The 21,231-nt window shown below is 33.0% G+C and overlaps 1 protein-coding gene across 6 annotated transcripts in view; it reads left to right on the forward strand.

The window, feature by feature from the left end:
* Positions 1-21,231, forward strand: part of LOC106458335 (transducin-like enhancer protein 4) — a 139,197-nt gene that overhangs the window by 80,740 nt on the left and 37,226 nt on the right. For 3 of the 6 annotated variants that reach the window (XM_022384520.1, XM_022384518.1, XM_022384517.1), the window contains 2 exons: positions 6,724-6,753; positions 13,310-13,345. The exons of 1 other annotated variant lie outside the window; for it this stretch is intronic. In XM_022384520.1, the coding sequence (XP_022240228.1) occupies positions 6,724-6,753; positions 13,310-13,345 (66 nt within the window). The remainder of the gene's footprint in view (positions 1-6,723; positions 6,754-13,309; positions 13,346-21,231) is intronic. 2 more of the 6 variants (XM_022384521.1, XM_013917844.2) reach the window with 1 other exon arrangement.

The raw sequence follows: 21,231 nt of genomic DNA on the forward strand, positions 1-21,231 counted from the left end.
TGTGTCAGAGTTCGTGAAAGTGTTATATGAAAGGATGGATTATATTCATCATCAAGTGCGTTCAAACTTGAAAACGTCTGCTGATTCCATGGAGCTATGTTATGGTAAGAGATCTACTGAAGCCAGCTTTGTATCAGGAGACAAGGTGTGTTTGTATAATCCCAGGAAGATCAAAGGGAAGTCTCCTAAGTTGTCTTCTCCAGGGGAAAGTCCATATGACATAGTGGATCGTCTCTCAGACGTGACTTTCCGAGTAAAATTGGGTCGGAGAGGTAAACCAAAGGTTGTGGATGCCTACAGGCTTTGGCGTTATCATGGTCCAGGACATTTCAGTTGTACCGAAAGGAACAATGGAACAAATGATGCTGCTGAAGATGTGTCACCTGAAAAAAGCCACTGTCGAAGAAGAAACTCTATCTGGTTTAGAGAAGGGAAACGGTTGCGCCATTAATGAAGTTATTACCACTGATGTGACTATTACCGATAATAGGTTATTTCCTGATGGAGGAGATGAACTTTATGTGAAGCAGAAGCCAACGAGATGGAGACTAGTACGGAAGAAAATACGCCCCGTAAAATTAAGAGACTTTGTTGAATTTTAATTTTGTGTTTGTAAATTATGTACATTTAATCAAGTTATTGTTAATTATCTATTGGTTTCATGTAAGTGGGACGAACAATACTAAGGAAGGGTGCAGTGTTACGACAGCGGAAGTCGCGCGACGCTAGGAGCATGCGTTGGAGTTCTAGAAAGATCGAGGAACCTGTCGAACGTCCTAGCGTTTGCTAGACGCGCGCTCATATTGTATATAAGCGCGGCAAATAAAGCGAGAGAATTAATCGGAACTGGAGTAGCAGATATAGAGATTGAAGATAATAGACACAGTTAATCGAGTCAAGTGAGCGGTAGTGACCGTATGTAAAGTGCGTAAATCGTTGTGAATTATAGCGTGTGTTTAAGTTAAAGTGACTGCGATAATTAAGTGTATTGCAAAGTTGAATTGAGAAAGAATAAACTAGTTTTATTTAAGAAAGGATTTGTATCGCTGAAGTTTCTCGGAAAGAATTTCTATGGAACAAACGAACACAGACGTAACGATTATTATAGGACTCCAATTTATCATTTAACCGTATGTCACGTGGGAGTTTGTGTCTTTAATAAACTTTTTATACAAGTGGCTGATTCACATTTTATATGTTGGGATATTGCGCATAACAATAATTCATTCTTTGGTTGTAAAAACTATCTTCCTTGAGATTCAAGTTACATTTGCTTGAAATAGTATTTCTTTTCAACGGAAGTAAATCGTTAATATATATTGAAAATCATGTTAATCAAATGATTAATGTACTTGTTTTTGAAGTATTCATTTGCGTGTTTTAATAACTCGATGTTGTTATTCTCATATAAAGATATCTACTACCATCTTAACAATTTTCGTTCCTCAAGTGTTATATTTGAGTTATTTATTTGTGTGCTTTAATCGCTTCATTTTGTTATTCTGAAAGGAAAACATCTGTTATCCTTTTACTAATTTGCATTCCTGTTCTGGATATTGTTCTGGTGAGATCTGAAGAGCTCTTGCGTACAAATTTGTACTGATGTTTGAAATAATATGTACATTAAAGCGTTCGCAATTCGTTTTCATGCAATAAATGTTCTACTGAGAAAAAAAAGAGATCAAATCTTACCACCATTGTTGTATAAATTCAAACAGTTGCGTTTTGCAAGTTATATATATATATGTATGTCTATGAAATTCTTCTACTTGTATGTCATTCTCATTGCAGTTTTTATGGAAGATAATACTTCGGCCAGTATCGATAATGGTATACGTGAAAGCCATTCGTGGCATTACTCCCGAGATAGTTTTCTAAAGATTAGTTATGTTGAGTCTTTCGTGCCGTTACCAACAAAAGGAAAGCATCTTCCGTGCTCAGAATATTACATTACTTGAACTCTGCACGGAAGATGTTAGCACATGAAATGCGTGTTTGTCGGGGAACTCATAACATTATTATGCATTAGTTATAGCATATAGTTTTGCTTCTGATGTTCTATGATAATTTATTCTTTGTCTAATACTGTTCTCAAATGGTTGAGAACCACGCTTTGATGTTACTATGCATTTAATATCCTTTCTTTAAACTTCACGCAGTCCATTATTGAACTGTAGAAGTATCCACACCAGTTATTTAAAAAAAAAATAGTTTCAGAAGCTGGTTTAACATGTGTGCTTGCTATATGATTTGGAAAATGATAATAGCATTTTAATCTCAAACGTTTTCGTTGCAACGACTCGAAGACTTTTTGATGATTATTTTCTTTAGTACATTATTAAAGATGTATTTCTTTCCTGTGTCATTTTTAGTATGCATTTGTGTTTGAAACATGATCTGATGTCTTTTTTTTTTATATCTTTCGTAAAAATTTCTCAGTTTTCATTATCACTTTTCGACTGTTTAAAACTAACTATGCATATCTATTAGTTTGGATTCATTACGTATTCTCTGTACGAATGGGGATGGACAGAATGGCTTGAGTAAGCACAATAGCTGGTATTTCGTGATTGTATTCATAGAGATTTTCACTCGTAGCGACGACCGTTTCACGAAGTATTTGTACTCACTCATGGGTTTCAAAACGAACTGGTTTAGCTCTTAAGTCACGCTTGCGGAAAACCCCGTGTAATTAATTGCAGGGTTGACTGACTGCATGACCGTGGGATAGCCAAACACAACATTTAAATTATCAACAGTTGTAGCTTGAAGACAACACGCTCGTGCGTTCACAACATGCTGCTTCAAGACATGATACGCGCTGGACAGTGATAGTGCGAAATACCTGTTTAACAGGATAGAGAATTAGAGAAACGGTGTAGAAAATAAATTAGCTTGGTAAAACCGCCCAACCCTAAATATCCAGATTATTTAGATAATACGACGTGTCTAAATGAAGTGACAAGGTTATAAGAAAATCAAGCCTAGTGTTGCAAGGAAAAACCTTGACTGAGTTCGTTAGTCAAGTTCTTATTACAGGATATTAATTTTATAACCAACTGTCATGAAGAAAAAAAATCATATCGTTTAGGTTTCCCGAATGAATTTTGTAATATTGGGATAATATAATTTTATTAAAATAACAAATTGCCACTCAAAAAATAAAAATGAAAAGTTATTTCTCGGAAGCACCGATCTTCTTTGTAGCGTTTTTTTCTGTCGTAATTAAAACATGATCAACCTAAATTTTATGTACATGTCTGACAGCGTCAACTGTAAAACGTGTAAACTTAGATTTGTGTTAAGATAGCAATCTATATACTGTTAAATCATACTCAGTCTAAATTGTTTGTATATGCCAGTCAGCATCAATTGCAAAGTGTCTAAACTTAGCTCTAAGACAGAACTCTATAAACACATAGCGAGCATATAAACATATTAAACAATGTTGTGACGAATTTCAGTAAAGTATGTATATTAACTAGGGTTGCAACCAAGTTTATTAAAATATATTTCAATATAAATAGCTTGTCTGATTTATCCTGTTCGAGAATACGTAATCTGTGAGTGAAATGTTTTGATGTTGGTCCTTGTATGATAGGAAGGACGTGTCCATAATAATTTGTAACAGTTTAACCCATGTTGTTAAAAGATTGTCTCTGAACTTATGTTAATGTCGTTGTTAAGCTAATCATATATGTTACTGTAAAAAATAAAAAGGTGAAATTTTGTAATTAAATTATTCTTCGGCGAAATGAGCAAAAATAGCTATTGTTAGAGAATATATTATAAACACTGTTTATTTACGAAATATAATTAATATCGCTAGCTGCAACCTGTAGAACATTAATTAGTACGCTTAAAATTGCCAGTTACTGCTTTAACTTGTCCAAAAGAGTCGCATTTAGGAAAAGGAGACACTCAGGAACGAGAGTGGATCCTTTTATACTGATATAATATTTAAATTTGCGTAACGAAATTTGATGAGTTATGGGTGATTTATCACTTTTTTCTGTAAATACTTCACAAATCTCTCTGATGTTCTCGGTGGGTTCTGGTGTTGACGTAAACGTGTCTAGTGAAGTCCCAAAAGCTCTTTGAATTAATTTAGGTCAGAACCTCTTGCTACCCAACCCTTGAGCCTTATTGCTTCTTGTTAAAGGTTGATCTAACCCAGTCCTCGCAGCGTGACGCAAACTATTGTCATGTATCAAGACATAGTTTTGTCCTATTGTACGTACAAAAGGTTGTACAACTGAGTCCAATGTCACATCAGTTTATCGTCAAGCAATATTTAAACCTTTCGAAAGCATAATAAGATCATTACATACATTCGTATTAATGCTACATAACTGGATCCTACCAAAACGAGTATACCATATTAAGTGATCTTACACTTCGATCATCGTTAACCTGTATGTTTCTTTAGACAGGAAGTAAACAGGAACCGTCTATCATTAGTAAGTTGAGACATAAAGTCTTGATTTATCTGTAAAACACGCAGGCTTTCAGTGGCGTTGTTGCCTGTTCTTGTGACCTAAACAAAAACCGAATGAACTGTGCGATCAACTGTGAGACCGAAAGAGGCCTTTTTGACCGTAAGCCATACTCACGAAGTTTAATCCTTTCTATTTAATCACTGATAATTATTCCTTGCTATCCAGCAGCAGTGGATTAGTGAATCCTAACAATCGTGTTACATCAAACATGCTTTGTAGTCGCTATGAGAAAATCCTATAGACTGGATAGGTGAAGTGAAGAAAATGTGTCATTGGCCACTATTCAGTTCTTCACATTATATAGCCGCATAATAGCAAGTATAATAAATAAACTTGGATCCAGCTTATCTCTATTTGGTTAACTTGTGTTCAGGGTTACTGATGAGGAGTGAAATTATCCGAAACTAGTATAACCCAATAACACACGTTGATCAAAGTTTAGATTGAACTGGACCTCCCTTGAACTGAAACTTCGAGATTAAACAATTTTCGGAATACTAAGTTTATTTATTAACCATGCTACGTACAAAATGTTTGTAATTAATCTTCCAGATTATCTGGTCCAAAGACCCGGTCCGACAGTGTTCTTATATTATCCCTGCTGCAGGCCTAGATACGCCCAAAATGAACTACCACTTACATTTTTCCTGCTGCAGGCCTAGATACGCCCAAAATGAACTACCACTTACATTCTTCCTGCTGCAGGCCTAGATACACCCCAAATGAACTACCACTTACATTCTTCCTGCTGCAGGCCTAGATATACACTAAATGAACTACCACCTCCCTCTGTGCTTTTTTCCTTCCAAAATTTGATTGAACATCCATATATCAAACAATTTTTTTGGTGTTACATTGCTATATATCAGTGAGCTCATCAAATGCGTATTACAGGTATGCTTAAACGATGGGTTGTAATTGAAGTAAAGTTACATCACTGGTTGTGTCTGTGGGCAAAGATACACATCATCGTAAAGTTACATCACTGTTTGTGTCTATGGGTAAGGATACGCATCATCGTAAAGTTACATCACTGGTTGTGTCTATGGGCAAGGATACACATCATCGTAAAGTTACATCACTGTTTGTGTCTATGGGTAAGGATACGCATCATCGTAAAGTTACATCACTGTTTGTGTCTATGGGTAAGGATACGCATCATCGTAAAGTTACATCACTGTTTGTGTCTATGGGTAAGGATACGCATCATCGTAAAGTTACATCACTGTTTGTGTCTATGGGTAAGGATACGCATCATCGTAAAGTTACATCACTGGTTGTGTCTATGGGCAAGGATACACATCATCGTAAAGTTACATAACTGGTTGTGTCTATGGGCAAGGATACACATCGTAAAATTACATCACTGTTTGTGTCTATGGGCAAGGATACACATCATCGTAAAATTACATCACTGGTTGTGTCTATGGGCAAGGATACACATCATCGTAAAGTTACATCACTGGTTGTGTCTATGGGCAAGGATACACACATCGTAAAGTTACATCACTGTTTGTGTCTATGGGCAAGGATACACATCATCGTAAAGTTACATCACTGTTTGTGTCTATGGGCAAGGATACACATCATCGTAAAGTTACATCACTGTTTGTGTCTATGGTAAGGATACACATCATCGTGGTTTTTCACGTATTCAGATATATTTAAACTATATCTGTGTCATCAGCAAAATTGCCGATTATATTACCTTTTTTAATGAAAAATATGTACCGAGGGTAAAATTAATCATTGTAATATGTTGTCCGAGTCCAAATATTAAGTGCTAGCCGTCCGCATCACGGTCCGGAATCTTCAAACAAAATTACATTATATTGTTATTGAGTTTTATGATATTCAAATAAGTAATACAATTGATTTGACATGGCATTTCATGTTATTTATAAAATTCAGAATTTCAAGAAACCTTTATCTAAGTATTATCATTGCTAATTTTATTAATCTGAGTTGAATGCAAAACTGCAGTTTTTACTTTTATATTTTGTAAATACTTTACTTGAATACTGCTACATTTAAAGTTCAAAGAGCCTTTTTACCCTTAAACATAAATCTTAGAGAAAAAATATGGCCTGGAAATTCCAGACTGATGAAAATATTTAACACAATAAAAATCATGTTACTAATTATTACTCTTCCAGGACACCGGCTTCAAGAGAAGGATTGGTTTATTTTAAAAATTTTCTTACACCTATTCTTTTACTTTCAGCAACAACACTCTGGAATCGCACACCTAATGGTTCGTATCTGTTTCATTCTTTTGTATTGTTCTGCACGAATAATGCTTGTTGTGTTAGCATTGAAGGGGGTTTCTTTCGTATCATTAAGAGTTACTAATGTCTTTGTTTTGCTTGCTTATTTTATATTAATTACAATTAATTATACCTAGTTTTGTATACAGATTGCCGTGCTTTCATGTTTAGAACTTTGTGTATGTTTATTTGCTTATTTGTATCGTTTGTGTATTGTAGGTGTTTGGTATGGTTATAGATCGTTTTAAAGTTTGTTTTATTTCGTATGTATCGTTTGTGTATTGTAGGTGTTTGGTATGGTTATAGATCGTTTTAAAGTTTGTTTTATTTCGTATGTATCGTTTATGTATTGTAAGTGTTTGGTATGGTTATAGATCGTATTAAAATTTGTTTTATTTCGTATGTATCGTTTATGTATTGTAGGTGTTTGGTATGGTTATAGATCGTATTAAAGTTTGTTTTATTTCGTATGTATCGTTTGTGTATTGTAGGTGTTTGGTATGGTTATAGATCGTATTAAAGTTTGTTTTATTTCGTATGTATCGTTTGTGTATTGTAGGTGTTTGGTATGGTTATAGATCGTATTAAAGTTTGTTTTATTTCGTATGTATCGTTTATGTATTGTAGGTGTTTGGTATGGTTATAGATCGTATTAAAGTTTGTTTTATTTCGCATCGTAAGACTTGTTTTCGCACAACAGAAGCTTAAGAGGATCAATAAATAGCTACACAACTCTGTATATATAGATAAATAAACGTTTCAGTTGGCGTGTAAAACACAGTCAAATAATACATGTAATGCTACCGGAGTACTTTATTGTTTACCATATTTTACATTCTAAATCGTACAAATATATTCTTTATCCTGCATTTTTGGTACGATGTGGTATAACTATCCAACATGTGAATTTTATTTGAAAAACGTACAATCTAATTAGCTTCTTATGTTATTTCATGTTTCATTGTTCAATTAACAAGTATCATAATTCTGACCTGTATAAATGTAAACTTTGTTTAGTAAGTGCATTATCTTTTATTACCTAACAGAATATTTACTCATTTTTATACTATTTTTATTTTTTGCAAAATAGTATGGATAGAATGTTTTCGTTATGTATCAAACGCTAAACTCCGTGATTCGGTTATTCGAAGTCGATAGAGCGTAGATTCAGGGTTGTATAGTTTTCGCTAAACAAACATTACATGGAAACATTAGTTAACAAACTGATTAGTAACTTAAATCCAGTTGCATTCATAACCACACCAAGTGTAATATTTAAAATTATGTTTATATTTTTAAATCTGAGACGACAACTTTTGATTCTTTCGCTTTGAACTAACTCCCAGGTGACTAGTTACACTTCATCAGCTAACGATATTTAAAAAGCTTATACACTGTTAGTTATTTTAACATTAAATGGGTTCTCTTTCGTATCATTAATATCATTATGGTCTATCGGTGGTTAGGGAGCTCGACTCGCAATCTGAGGGTCGCGGGTTCGAATCCCCGTCCCACCAAACATGCTCGCCCTTTCAGCCGTGGGAGTGTTATACAGTGACGGTCAATCCCATTATTCGTTAGTAAAAGAGTAGCCCAAGAGTTAGCGGTGGGTGGTGATGACTAGCTGCCTTCCCTCTAGTCTTACACTGCTAAATTAGGGACGGCTAGCGCAGATAGCCCTCTTGTAGCTTTGCGCGAAATTCAAAACAAACAAACAAACAATGTTCTCTATTACTCCACACAGGTTTTAGCGTTTGTTTAAAAGACTGTGTACACGAGGAAGCATGTTTCCAGAAAAGTGTTTTTCCCAAACATGTTTATACAAATATTGTCAGGAAACATTATCGTACTTTTGAATAAAGTTATTAACTGTAGCAAAATTGCAAAGCCTTCCATCTTCTTTTGAAATGGACATGTTGCAAAGTTATATGACAAACTCTCGCTAACAGTCTACATATTGGCTAAAGGTAAAATGTTTCTCACATTGGAAGCCAGGTCTACTCCGAGACAAGTTTCTTTGTTTCTGGAAACACGGAATAGCCACCATACACGAGAAAACACTATGTCGCAAAATATAGCCTTGCAAACGTATTTCCTCATGTATACTTAATAATGTAAATAATTTGTCAACAAAGGGATTTATATTGCTAGTACTAACACTACATATTAAAATGTAAGATGGAGTTTACACAATTGAATGTTATCTTAAAGAAATATAAAATTTAAGATTTTATTCGTTTAACCTAGAATATAAAACATACATTTAAAAACAAATACTAATATAAATCCGAAACGACTTCTAAAAAAATTGTTGAAAGGCTTCTTATAACCAAAAACGGGTTGTTTGACTTATGAAAGTATATAAGCGTATCATGTTCTTAACAAATCGCAAAGTCGTAAATCGATTAAACTTTCCAAGCTCTCTCACTTGTTGGCCAGTTCTTGGCTTCATAACTTTATGGCTTTTAAATTTTTAGGTTATTAAAATAATCATCTCCTAATTAACATTGAGATATCAGTTGAATTCAGACGTATTAGTTTCGCAAGAAGGCGCTACAATTAACAGAATACCACAAATAATCGTTTCATTAACGTGGAAATGAAATGGCCTAATTTCAGAAAATATGTTCCTTAGAGACATTTTAATTGTTCCTAATTTTTTAAAGATATACACTTTATAGTTGGCATTTTATTATATATTATATAAGTACATTTTTATTATTGATATTGAGTGTAATACCACTAGAATTAATTGTTTATTACCATTTCTTACAATTTTTTTTCGTAAAAACAGTTATTTATTTTTATTCTACTAAAGACAATTTTTTTCTTAAGACAAAACCACTATAATCAGCGTACCAATTAGGTATGTGAAATTTGGGAAGTAACGAAATTACGACCGTAACCAACAGCACCTTTCATGTTATTTCTCAGAACATTATCAGAAAGTACCACAAACAAAATCAGTAATATTAACAGAAAGTATCGGAAACAAAATCAGTAACGAGAATACTTTTTTAACTTGAAATTTGATATGCTTTTATATAAGAGAAAATTAATTACAATTTTAAAACCACAAAAACGTAATGAAAAAATCGAATAGTCTTATGTAGCTTTTCAGAGTTTGGTAAACTAATGCATTTTTTGAAACTGAGGAAATTTTCGTTAATTATTTGTTGTGATCAGTAAGAGAGAGCACCACATTTGAGTAGTAGTTAATGGCACCTGCTGTAAGTGGAGGTTGCGTTAAGCTATGTTTAACAAACTTAGTAATTTTAATATAAAACTACAATGAATAGTGTTAGGAAATTATAAAACATTCAATTAAAATAAAAAGGAAAAAGAATAAAGCTCTCTATTTTTTTTAATTGAATATTTTATAATTTCCTAACACTATTCATTGTATTTTTATTTTGGTAATTTAAATGTGATTTTAATGAGTAGAGAGCATTATTTATAGAACACGGTTAGAGGATATATCGTTTTTAACAAACGAACACACTTATTAATGCCGGAAGCTGAAAAGTGTTTGTTTCAGGATTTTCGTACATAGCTACATCCTGATTCTCAGGTGATAGACTATAGGGAAAGCAACGAACACACTTATTAATGCCGGAAGCTGAAAAGTGTTTGTTTCAGGATTTTCGTACATAGCTACATCCTGATTCTCAGGTGATAGACTATAGGGAAAGCAGATAGTTAATGGAGCACCCATTACCAACTTATGAATTTTCTAAATTTAAAATATCAAAGCTGTTCTAACTGAAACTTACTGGATATTCACTAACTCACTAGTCAACTGATATAACAATGCAATTTAGGTTAGTATATAGTGAATTAAGTATGTATGTATCATCATTATAAGAGGCCTAACCATATTTATTTAGCTTGCTGATCCAAGTTGTGCTAATGTAAATGAGCGATGAATAGGTGAAGCTGCAATCCACAGCAAAATTTACGGCCAGTCAAGGAATGCATTAGGCTTCTATGTCACCCATTCTCTTTTCATTTTCACCTTTGGTGAAAAAGAAAAGAAACCTGTAATACTTTAGTGATCATATCCGCTGTATAATATCGAATAATAAATTAGGCGCAATGCTATAATATTCACATACCTAAATTAAATTAGATTACTATATTGTGAAATAAAAATAACACAAAACCCCATAAATGCAATTTTCTGTTGACATATATTAAACGGTTAAGATGCTAACCAATATCTGCATATTAGATTATCTGACCGCATAATACAATTAACTTTCCGGTTTGTAATACGTTATATTACATATATTTAATAAGCTTATTTTATTCATTTAGTACACTGATATAATATTAAACTAAATCTTCTCTAATCTGAGATTACGGCCGCGAATATAGTTTATAGCGAGGTTACCCAATCAATGAGTCATTAAATTATAATCACTAACATAAAATATTCTAGCATGGTTAAAAGGGCCTCTCGTGATTCATAGTCTCCAATGTACCGATCAGTCTTCTCGGTTTCTATAGCTACCAGAACTAACTGTCTAGGAGGAGAGTACGCAACCGAAATCAAACCCCGTCAGTACACCCGTACGTGGTACCTGAGCATGTCTACTAGCTTGTGAATTGGAAGTATGAACATAGTTTCGAACATGACGTCTCCAGGTTCCTTAGTGGAGAATAATACAAAACCCAATGCTAGATTCAGGTTTAGCTACCCTAAAAGCCTGCTCTTAGACCACCATTACGCATTGATGACCTTTTTTAGCCCTCTTTTTATACGTGGAGGGAAGCTACGTCGTATAGATAAAGTCCCCGGGGGGGCATCTCTAGTCCACCTGCCAAGTTTTAAAGTCCCCCCGGGGGGCATCTCTAGTCCATCTGCCAAGTTTTATCCTTCTGGTTCCAAAGTCATGGGAGGAGTTCACAGAAAACACACAACGTGAATTAATATTGAATTATAGGTTGTAATTTTCTTGTGTATTGGTTTATGACTGTATATCTTACTTTGTAAAGTAATCCATATAGCTAGTTTACTTTTAATTTTTATATTAATTATTAAATAATTCAGTTAACAACTTTGAACTTCACACTTAAAAACTAATACTAAAAACCTGTAGTAAAAATAAGTAATTGTACTGTTAACATAGATCTTTCACATGTTGGATATAAATATCATGTGGTACCGACAATGATCAATCGAGAATAAGAGCAGTTGGCAGTACCTAACAAGACGGAGAAAACGTGAATATAGATATTTAATTGATACTTTTACTAACTCATTCAACAGGAATAATAATTCATGAAACATTATATGAAGGCCAGACACGATGATATGTAGCCAAGATGTTTTGCGTTTTGTTTGAGATTATTAAAATTTGAAAACATTTTTGAATACAAATGATGCCTAGTGTTAAGAGTAGAGTCATATGTAGTTTAATAAATCGATAGAGTTCACTACAGAATCTTAAAAGTTACAGATATTAGGATAATGATTTATTTTCTCCAAATACTGATAAATTATTTATATACAAAGTAGTAGACACAAACTTCATTTAAAGTCTGAGTAATTTAACCACCTTACCAACTTATCAAAATCTTACCCAATTTGAGTTGACGTAACGGTGCTGATAACGTAATTTTTGACTTTCTATATATTTTTTTGTAAACTTTGACGACAAGTTTTTGAGGTGATGATAATTAATTTGACAAGTACTAAAGATTATCGATGTCACCACGTTAAGATATAAGGTAGGATTTACTATGGATTTAGATTAAATTTAATTGATTTTTGAAAAGATGCATTTGAAGTTAGTATAGATGTGTATATAGTAAAATATGATTTTTGTAACTCCTTAATATTACACTTAATTTTTCAAATTTGTTATATTTTATTGAACTTTATCTTGTCACGAAATTTTGTTTAGTTTCCCTACGTGAATTTGGTAACACTATGGAAAAGGTGTTTTGTTATGTATAAGTAGAAGCCACGTATAAAAAGTTTACAGCTTTATCCAAGGCTGTTTGAAAACATGTTATAATAACACATAGATTCAGTCCAATTTGAATATGATAACAATTTATAGAAAACGATAAGAAACAATATTGGTTATTATCTGTCATTGTTTATATCATTACACTAATAAGAATTAGTGGGTATTCCCGTCAATCAACGTTATGGTATATAGCATGAAATATAGATGTATCATCTCAACATAAAATAGGTATACGGTATGAATAATGTTAATACTTTTATGCTCTCTTTTTTAAATCTGTCTTTGGGCTATAATAAAATAATCTACTTTTTATATCATTGGTTTCCTAAATAATACCTATTTTTGTAATCTTGTAAATTTCAGAGTGTTTTCTTTACAGTTGAATCCTTCCTTCACGTTTCCATTTCTCTTGATTTATTTCCCAGTAAAGCACAGAATCTTGTAATCAGCATGTTTAGCAAATGTGTTCCTTAGCTTATTTATGGAGTGGGTTAACGTTTCTATGTTTTGTAAATAGTGTAGGAGCCCCCTGTAGGTTCTCCTCAACGGATTTCTAATTTTTCAGAGCTTGCTGCAACCTGAGAAGAGAAACTCCAGCAAGGTGAATTAATTTAATACCCGCATTTTCTTGGCCGTGTTGCACGTGAATCGTGGTCAAATGCATGTTAATTATTTGCACGATATGTACTAGATGGCGTGAAAGTAAAAGTCACAAGAAACCAAAAAAAAAGAAAAAATGAGAGAGTGAACCAAAGAGATATTGGTGTGAGTGATGTAGTACTTTTTTTGTTCTGGGAATTAATTTATCTAACTACTCGTCCGTAATAGCGTTGATTTGAATCTGATTTAATTGCAAAATCAATTTTGAAACTGCTATCTTCCACCTTGCCTTCCTTTACCCAATCATTAAGAAGGGCTGCGATGATTAGATTTTTCTTTTATGTAAAAGAAGAAAAGCATGAAAATCATTTATTCACTAGGTCACATTAAAATCAATTTTCTCTGAAATTAAGTAACTGACATTAGTAGGAACATCAAAACGCAGAAACTGTCGAAAGTGATTTAATTTTGGAACTGAAAATGCACAGTTTCATTAAACAGAAACACTGTAAATACATTTGTGCGTTCCACAGCTTCTACAAGATCAAGTTTTGAAACTTTTACAGTAAATAAGAAGTGAGCGAGTCGACGTTCAAAGAGCTTTTAATGAGATTGCTTTTAGACATTTAGCTAGAGCCCTTATATCCGGGAGCACTTGATGGTAAGTATACAATCGGATGTGTAGTTAACTCGGTCTTTTTTCGATTTTTCTTCACGTTTGTCCATGGAAAGAGTATATGTATACACAAACACTAACACACTAATGGAACTAATATAAGATTATTAAAGACCGTTTATTTCCGGTATTGGAAGAAACCTGCTATACTACAATATGCTAAAATATATCTTCAGTTTAAAAAAATGATAAAAAGGTCTATGGTTAAACTGTAGTCACATTAACAGAGTGTAGGCCAATAGACAAAGCCAAAACACTTTTCTTCCATTTATTAGAGTTTTACTGAGTAGATATTTCAGGTTTTATCTTGGGCCGTTGTTATTTATAAATTAAGGCCTACATTTTATATTGGTAAATTTTAAAGCTTTTGATCTCTGCCGCTGCGGTGTTGAAACTACTTCGAAAGTTGATTTTATTCATATTATCGTATTCTTGAATTGGATAATATTTATATTTTAAATGCATAGATGTTGGTGAACAGTTTTCGACTATAAAGACATCTTTCTCGGAGTTTGTTTTAGCATTCTTCAGCAAACACAGCACATGTTTGTATGGGGTTAAAAACAAATAGAATATTAAAAGACCACATCGAAATGACTGTAGAGTGCTACTTTTCGTTTTAGGCAATAATTAGAAGAATCTACTTTCTCAAGTTTCGGTTTTGAGACAAAATGTTACCTTGCGAAAGTAACTTGTTGTTTATTATAGGCGTAGGCGGGCAAAAATAAATGTTTTTGCATGAACACGAGAACACACGTTTTCAGTACAGTCTCAATACGGGTTGTTTAAGTATTAATTTTGGTGTTATTTTAATTACAGTACGAGTATGACGTGTGTGAATAGTCAGCTTTGTGTCAAAGTTACCAGGAGTTAGACGCGTGTGTGAATGTTATGCATTATTTCAGTGTGTTTGACTGTCTGTATTTACTCAGTAGTAACATTGCAGTTTTTACGGATATGTTGTTCTTCAGTAACATGCATGGTTTTCTCCTCTCTTTGTCTGCAAACCTATAGTAACACTTAAATTTTAATGATAACGCTATTTATTGCATATTTGATATGCATGTGGGTTAAACTATTATTCGTTTTAAAGTAATCTCCAGATTATATAATTATTTGATGTATAACTTATGAATTGATATTACACTGAATGTTTAGTGGTTTTACATTTAAGTATTCTACTATTATTTGCTTATTATATGATCCAATAATTTAAACTGTGAATCCAGTTTTTGTTTTCGTGTCTATATATACCAGAAATGTTATCTCAGACAAGAAATAGACTTTCCAATTACCGTTGACGTTATCCGTAGAGTTTATAATTTTACTGCGTATATTTAGTCGATTTTGACTATTACATAGTTTACCTTACCATTTTAAAGATAGCATAACAAACTCCCAAAACAATTTTGTCCTTTACCTTTACTTTGCTCAAAAAACGAAAGGCTTTCTTGAATATCTATAACTTTAGCTTTGTAACAACGTCTGTTTGCTTCATGAATCAAATAGTTATAAGAGAATTAGTTGCACCTGTGGCATTTAGAAAAATCTATGTATTATTATCACTTTAAAAGCATCACTGAATTTTTGGAATCTTCATTCAAATATTGTCTTTAAGGGAAAAACTTTCTTTTCAGTAAAGTATTTTATTGTATTTACTGCCATTTTGAAGGAAATGCAATTCATATTCAAAATAAGCTAGGATATGTGTAAGATAAAAATTCCATCCCTAGCAGCCTTCTGAACCATTTTCAATGAGTCAAAATCCTCCCTTAGATAAGGAGACCAAAACTGCATACATTATTCAAAATGAGGCCTAACTAGTGAGTTATGCAGAAAGATAGTTAGTTACCTATTTTGATTTGTAATTGATATTTTTTTTATATACACACTAAAATCCTATTAACTTTATATCAAGGAACAGAGTACTGATTAGGTGACTTGAGTGACTTATCCACCATTATGCCAACATTCTTTTCTTTAGTCACTCTATTAAGCAGGTTCCCATCTATATCTTTAAACATGTGATCTATATTATCTATGTGATAACACAAATGCATTAGCTTAAACTTGCTGTAGTTAAAGATAATTTGTCAAAATTGAAAGTTGATCCAAGTTATTTTTTAATACCTCAAAATCCTCAATGCAGCTAGAAATATCCAAGAGCTTAATGTCATCAGTAAATTTTACTAACTTATTAATTATTACACTATTAATATTATTGCTCCACCAATTAACATGAGTTCAGTATGACTTGACTCCATTAATAACAACCTTTTGCTGTCTCCCATCCTACAGTCCCTTCCTTTGGTGAATCCATGTTGGCTTTCTTTTATGACAATATATTTTATTAACACACTGGCTGCCATGTGACTCGCATAGCTCTCTGGTGGTTCAAAGACCATAATATTTAAAATATGGTTTCTTTGTGGCAATTGACTCTTGGATATTGTGATTTCTTCTTGGCACTTCAGGAATGTTCTTATTTACATAATAACATTGTGGTTTTGCTGCTCTTCATGAAACATAAAAAAAAATTGGAAACGAAGGCAAAGTTACTGGTGGACACAAACTAAAAACCACTTCAAGTAGATATTTGAACATAGGATTGTCAACTGTGATCATATTATGAGGTTGGATTTAAGCATAGATGTTCATATTGCAATTGGCACCAGAATGTGGTTTAATATATTATAAGGCGGCAGCCAATGTGCTAAATTTTTATAAAGATTCTTTTATCAGACTATAATTTTTTCTCACTAAAGAAGTAAGACTAACTGGACTATGATTTCCATAAAAATAGGAGTAAGATTAGCAGCTTTCCAGTCCTCAGGCACCTGCTTTTTTTATCTACAGAAATGAAAGAAGAAGACTCATATCTGATCTTAGACCTACTTTAAAACCTGAGGAAAAGGTTGTCTGTCTATGATGCTTTATCTGCTTTTAATATTTCAGTCTTTTTACTTATCACCAAGGGATTCATATTAATTACATTTCTCTTAGAATACTTAGGGTCATGAATATTGCTAAAATATTCTCTTGTAAAATGGTTAATGTAAAATTTTGTGAAAAACCTGTGAATGATTTTTTTTTTCCAAAACAAATATGCCACTCATCAGCCCTATTAATAATAAACAATATCAATTAGTAAAGAGTAAATGGATACAAATGTAAAAACATCAAACAAAATATAAATATTTATATTGCTATAAACCTGTTTTTGTAGTTTGAGGTAATTCCTTTATGCAATTGTTTTATACCAGTATTTTTTAGGTATTTAGTCCCCCAGTGGGACAGTGGTAGGTTTATGGATTTACAATTCTAAACTCCAGGGTTTTGATTCCCAGCGGTGATCACAGCAGATAGCCCAAAATGGCTTTGCTGTAAAAAACAATCAGCAAATGTTGATGTTTAAAATTTTTTTTAATGTCATGATCAAGCTGTTTAAAATATTCCAAACCACTTTAAAAGCATGTTTTTAAAGTTTATTTTTTTGTCTTTAGTGGGAAAATGATCATTCAGTGTGTGTGTGTTTGTTCAGCGCTGTAGGTGACATAAAAAACAGAGCAAACTTTAAATCAATATTAACTCTGTAAGAATAGACTTGTGGTAATATGCTTAACTATTCCGCTTTGAGGAAACGTTATACTGATACGTGGAAAGTCAAAATAATTATGCCTTTCAAACATATGGGAAGAAATCGGAAATTAAAAGAGGACCATGAAAAAAAAATTCCTAAGAGTTTATAAGCTAATTCAGACCAAAGTCTAGTCGAGCCTGATATCCTAGGGCCAGATTCAACATGGTTGTAGGAAAATTATGTTAGTTGTTTTGCTTTTGGACAACAACTAAAGCACATTAAAAAAAATCGTACGAATTAGTGACATAGAATCCAAATAAAACAACGAGAATACAATAAAACACGAACGTGATAATAGGAAGCATTTATTAAGTGTTTCTGATTCATCATAATTCCATCATCAGTAATCTAAAGGTACAAAACAAACAAACAATATTTGTAATTACAACAGAAATATATACATAAGAAACAAACAATTCGATTATAGAAATATAACACGAGAAAATGAAAACTGAGGCACAAGTGAAATAGTTAAAATAGGTTTAAATCCAGTGAAGACTATGTGTTATTCAGGGACGGGAGAAGAATTTTTATGCATGATGTTTCTTTTATAACGCCGCAAACTATGGATCCTCGGGCTCAGTCCACACATGCTAACCCACTAGGCCACGCCCGGTCCACCAGATGTGATAACTGTTTGGAAAGAATCGGAGGAATTGACAAGACATTCGTCTTATCTCCAATTTAATAAGAACAAGAATAGTAAATTTTTCGCACTTATTACACTAAGCTATTCTTGTGGAATCAATTTATTCTGAGCTTTGAATTTGCCTGGTTTACCAAGGTACGCATTGATCAACACCATTGACGTCTGTTTGATATTATATTTTATTTATCTCGTCACTACTGACCTCTGTCTGTTTGACTTCATAATGTGTTTATCTCTTTACCACTGACGTCTGTCTGTTTGACTTCATAATGTGTTTATCTCTTTACCACTGACGTCTGTCTGTTTGACTTCATAATGTGTTTATCTCTTTACCACTTAAGTATGTTCGACTTCACCTTTTGTTTTTCTCGTCACCACTGACGTCTATTGAACCACATCGTGGGTTTATCTCGTCACCACTGACATGTATTTGACCAAATCTTGTGTTTATCTCGTCACCGCTGACGTCTGTTTGACTTCATAATGTGAGATAAACACAAGATTTGGTCAAATACATGTCAGTGGTGACGAGATAAACCCACGATGTGGTTCAATAGACGTCAGTGGTGACGAGATAAACAAAAGGTGAAGTCGAACATACTTAAGTGGTAAAGAGATAAACATCACCGCTGACGTCTGTCTGTTTGACTTCATAATGTGTTTATCTCTTTACCACTTAAGTATGTTCGACTTCACCTTTTGTTTATCTCGTCACCACTGACGTCTATTGAACCAAATCTTGTGTTTATCTCGTCACCACTGACGTCTATTTGACCAAATCTTGTGTTTTTCTCGTCACCGCTGATGTCTGTTTGACTTCATCTTGTGTTTATATCATCACCACTGACGTCTGTTTGACGTGATCTTGTATATCTCATAATCACTGACATCTATTTGACCAAATCTTGTGTTTATCTCGTCACCACTGACGTCTATTTGACTTCATCTTTTGTTTATCTCTTTACCACTGAAGTATGTTTGACTTCATCTTTTGTTTTTCTCGTCACTACTGACGTCTGTTTGACCAAATCTTGTGTTTATCTCGTCACCACTGAGGTCTATTTGACTTCATCTTGTGTTTTTCTTATCATCACTAACATCTATTTGAGTTCAACTTGTGTTTATCTATTAGTATCAAATAGAAATCGAAATTCTATATATAGATGGAATAATGTAATACCAAAATGATAACTAGCCTGCTGTTGAAATCTATTTTTAATGAACCAAAAATTCAGAGCAGTCTATATATGTGTGTGTGTGTTCGTGCATATATCTATTGTCACACGTAACTTAGTTTTACGGCACAGTAATCTATCATTAAAAACAGTGCTCTCGTCATATATCTTAGACTAGTGTCTGGTCAAAGGTCCAAACACACGCCAGATGACGCAAATCAGCAAAGAACTTTTTATTTTGCCAGTTCTGCTTTAAAACTTAACCCAGATGAACTACTGTTTAGATTTAAAAAGCTACTTACATAAAATTTCAAATATTCCGTAGTTTCTGTATGTTAAAAGTTTTTCATTTAATACAATCAAGAATAGTCGTTGTGTAACTGTTAAAAACCCATGGAAACGTACGCAAAACTCAAGAAGAGTCCTCACTTGATGAGCACAGTACTTGGGAACGTTAGGCTGTTAGCTGGAAAACTGTGGTTTGCACATTGAGCACAGTACTTGGGAACGTCAGGCTGTTAGTTGGAAAACTGTGGTTTGCACATTGAGCACAGTGCTTGGAAACGTCAGGTTGTCAGCTGGAAACTATGGTTGGTGTATTGAGCACGATGTTTGGAAATGTCAGCTGTAAAATTATGGTTTGCACGCTTATATTTAGTTGCATGCATGGCTGTACTAAGAGTGTGCGAAGCCTGTGCCCCGTGTTTTATTTTATCATTCAATGACGCGATCATTTCACAGTTAACTGCTGTCGAGTGGAAAGCTATAATTTATGTTTCACATTTTCATCTATCATTTCGCCAAATTTAACGTTCTAACACCGCACACGTATGATAAATGAAAGTACTAGTTATATACTGCCTTGTTAATGTGCCTTTATCCAATAAATTTAATACTTTTTGAGATGTTTTGAGCATCATAACGTTATAATATGACGAATGATATTGTATGTTTATTGACATATAAGTGTATGGATATGTTTACTTTATTTAGGGTAAGCTGAAGTACCTCGCATTGGAGGTTGAAATACGTTGGGTGAAGTTAGCTAATCAAAAGAGATGTTTGAAAGCGAAAATTTTCATACAACTTAAAATAATAGTTTAATAAAGATAAAAATAATTACTTTACAAGCATTCGTAACCATAAGCTGATATACCAACCATTGCTATGTTGCAGAGATATAAATTTCGTATCTTATATTATAAAGTCGTAGATTCAATTAACTTTTTCTAAGACAGTTAACAGTTAATGCTCTATTCTTCACATGCAAAATTTTTCTTTAACGTTATTACTTTCTTTTGTATTAAAAGTGTAGAATATTAAACAACTCATAAGTGATAAACAGTTAAAATAAATAGTAATTTTTTTTTAGTGAGAGTTTTACCTGCAACTGGGCACTTTAGTTGCTTGCCAAAAGGTGAAACTGAGATGCAATAAAAACGTGAAAAGTGAAGTAAATGAACATATTTTTGATGTTAAATTTTGTTATTACTGTTGAAAATAACCCTTATGCTTTAAAACGTAAAATACAAAAATGATTGATTTAGTAAAGCTTATAAACGTTATTAAAATGGTTATTACATTGAAATAATAATTAAAATAAATAATCATCAGAATTAAGGAGGCTGTGTAAGTGTACAAGATAAAGTTAGGATATCAGCATTAGGATATTCATGTCAATGTTACTGAATCTGTAGCTAAATAAGAACTATAACTTTGTTTCAAAGTAGTTTTGTGTGGGTGTGTA

Source organism: Limulus polyphemus, unplaced genomic scaffold (genome assembly GCF_000517525.1).
Source record: "Limulus polyphemus unplaced genomic scaffold, Limulus_polyphemus-2.1.2 Scaffold447, whole genome shotgun sequence".
Classification (NCBI taxonomy): domain Eukaryota; kingdom Metazoa; phylum Arthropoda; class Merostomata; order Xiphosura; family Limulidae; genus Limulus; species Limulus polyphemus.